At 60.4% G+C, this 1,558-nt stretch overlaps 1 protein-coding gene across 1 annotated transcript in view; it reads right to left on the reverse strand.

Moving 5' to 3' along the window:
* The window catches only part of FNDC1 (fibronectin type III domain containing 1), a 128,737-nt gene that overhangs the window by 126,191 nt on the left and 988 nt on the right, over positions 1-1,558 (reverse strand). Inside the window, exon 3 of the mRNA XM_042781576.1 lies at positions 1,315-1,549. Coding sequence (XP_042637510.1) covers positions 1,315-1,549 — 235 coding nt within the window. The remainder of the gene's footprint in view (positions 1-1,314; positions 1,550-1,558) is intronic.

Raw genomic sequence — 1,558 nt, forward strand, 5'->3', positions numbered from 1 at the left:
GGTTCCAACTCCAGTCCGCTTTCTGAAAACAAAAACTCTTTCAACACTCAGAAACATTTTAACTTGGTGAGGCGGGAGCATGGGCTGTAGGTGGTGAAGTTGGAAGGCTTTAAAATGGTTTTATTCCTGTGCAGTTCTGTAGGAAATACTGGGGGGATGCCTTCCTGGAACTCGCCAACAGGAAGGGACGGTGGGGAGCTGGGGAGCTACAGCCGACACTACTTCTATGAAAAGGTGGCATTTGCCATCAGAGCGGTTGCTGGTAAACCTGAACCAAGCCTGCAACCACCCAAAAGAGTCCCAAGGCAGGATAACCCCCAACTGATCCCCTTTTCCATGGTAGTAGGAAGACAGTTGAGAAGCACAGACAGTAGATGTCACCAGGCAGTAAATAACCCTATTGGGAGTGCATCTGAATTTTATAACACAGCTGGGAGAAACCGAATCAACTAAACTGTCAACTTCTTGCATTCCTACAAACTGATGACATCAATAAAGCCACATCGTATAAAGTGTGGAAATGCCTGCGCAGGAGGTGGGAACAGGACCATCAAAGGCTTAGAGATGAGAAAACCCACGACAACTTGTCTCTCGCTGTGGGGAATGTACAAGAAATCTGACAACAGCGCGCGGGCGTTTTCTGAAAAACACCGCTCACATTTCTGCCCTCAAAGACAGCCGCCCTGCTGGCTTCAGCCTGGCCTTCTCCGGAGAAGGGTGGGCTGCCCCGGGACCGACGATCCTACTTCCCTCTCACTCCTCTCAAACCAACTGCCTTTTCCCAACCGGAAACTTCCCACCTGGGTGCGCGGGCGCAGCTCCCTGAACCCCCGGGTCCGTGGCGCCGAGGTTCCCTCTCCGTTGGCTCTTCTAGAACCGTCCTGCCTCTCTGACTTCCTTCTGGCGTCCTGAGCGGCCCCTCCAACAACCATCCCTGCCTCTGGACAGGTGAACGGGAGGAAGGGATGCCCACGTCCGCACGTGCGCCCTAGCGCCTCGGGGAAATTCTAGGCAAAGAAAGTTATTTTGCTCCGCCACCCCGAGATGTCGCCTGGATCTCCCAGGGAAGTTAGTTGTGTCAGTCTCCCGACGCCCGGCGTCGGGGGGCCAGAGGTAGCATCGCTGGCGCTGAGGTCCCCTGGTCCCGCAGTGTTCCCGCGCGGAACGCCCAGAGCCCAGACCCCGAGTCTCCACTGCCCCGCGCGCCCGGACCGCGAGCAAGGAGGACGCACGGGTTACTGACACACGACACCAACAGGCATGGAGCGGTGGAGAGAGGCGGCAAGGAGGTGCGGAGGGCCGGGACGGGAGTACCTGGAGGCCCCGCCGAGGCGGCGACGGCCAGCAGCGCGGCCAGAAGCAGCAGCGGCGCCCGGGGAGGCGGGCAGGGAGCGCGCCGGGGCGCACCGGCCGCGGGTGCCATCGGAAGCCGGCGAACTGGACGGCGCAGCAGAGAGGCGGCGGGACAGGCGCAGGGCCGCGAGCGCGAGGCACCGCCGCGGGTGCCGGGAGTCGGCTGTTGGGCGCGTCTGCGCCCTGCCCCGCGATCCTGCCGGCC

This window comes from Orycteropus afer, unplaced genomic scaffold (assembly GCF_000298275.1).
Source record: "Orycteropus afer afer isolate SDZICR_OR568_19922 unplaced genomic scaffold, OryAfe1.0 scaffold00135, whole genome shotgun sequence".
Lineage (NCBI taxonomy): Eukaryota > Metazoa > Chordata > Mammalia > Tubulidentata > Orycteropodidae > Orycteropus > Orycteropus afer.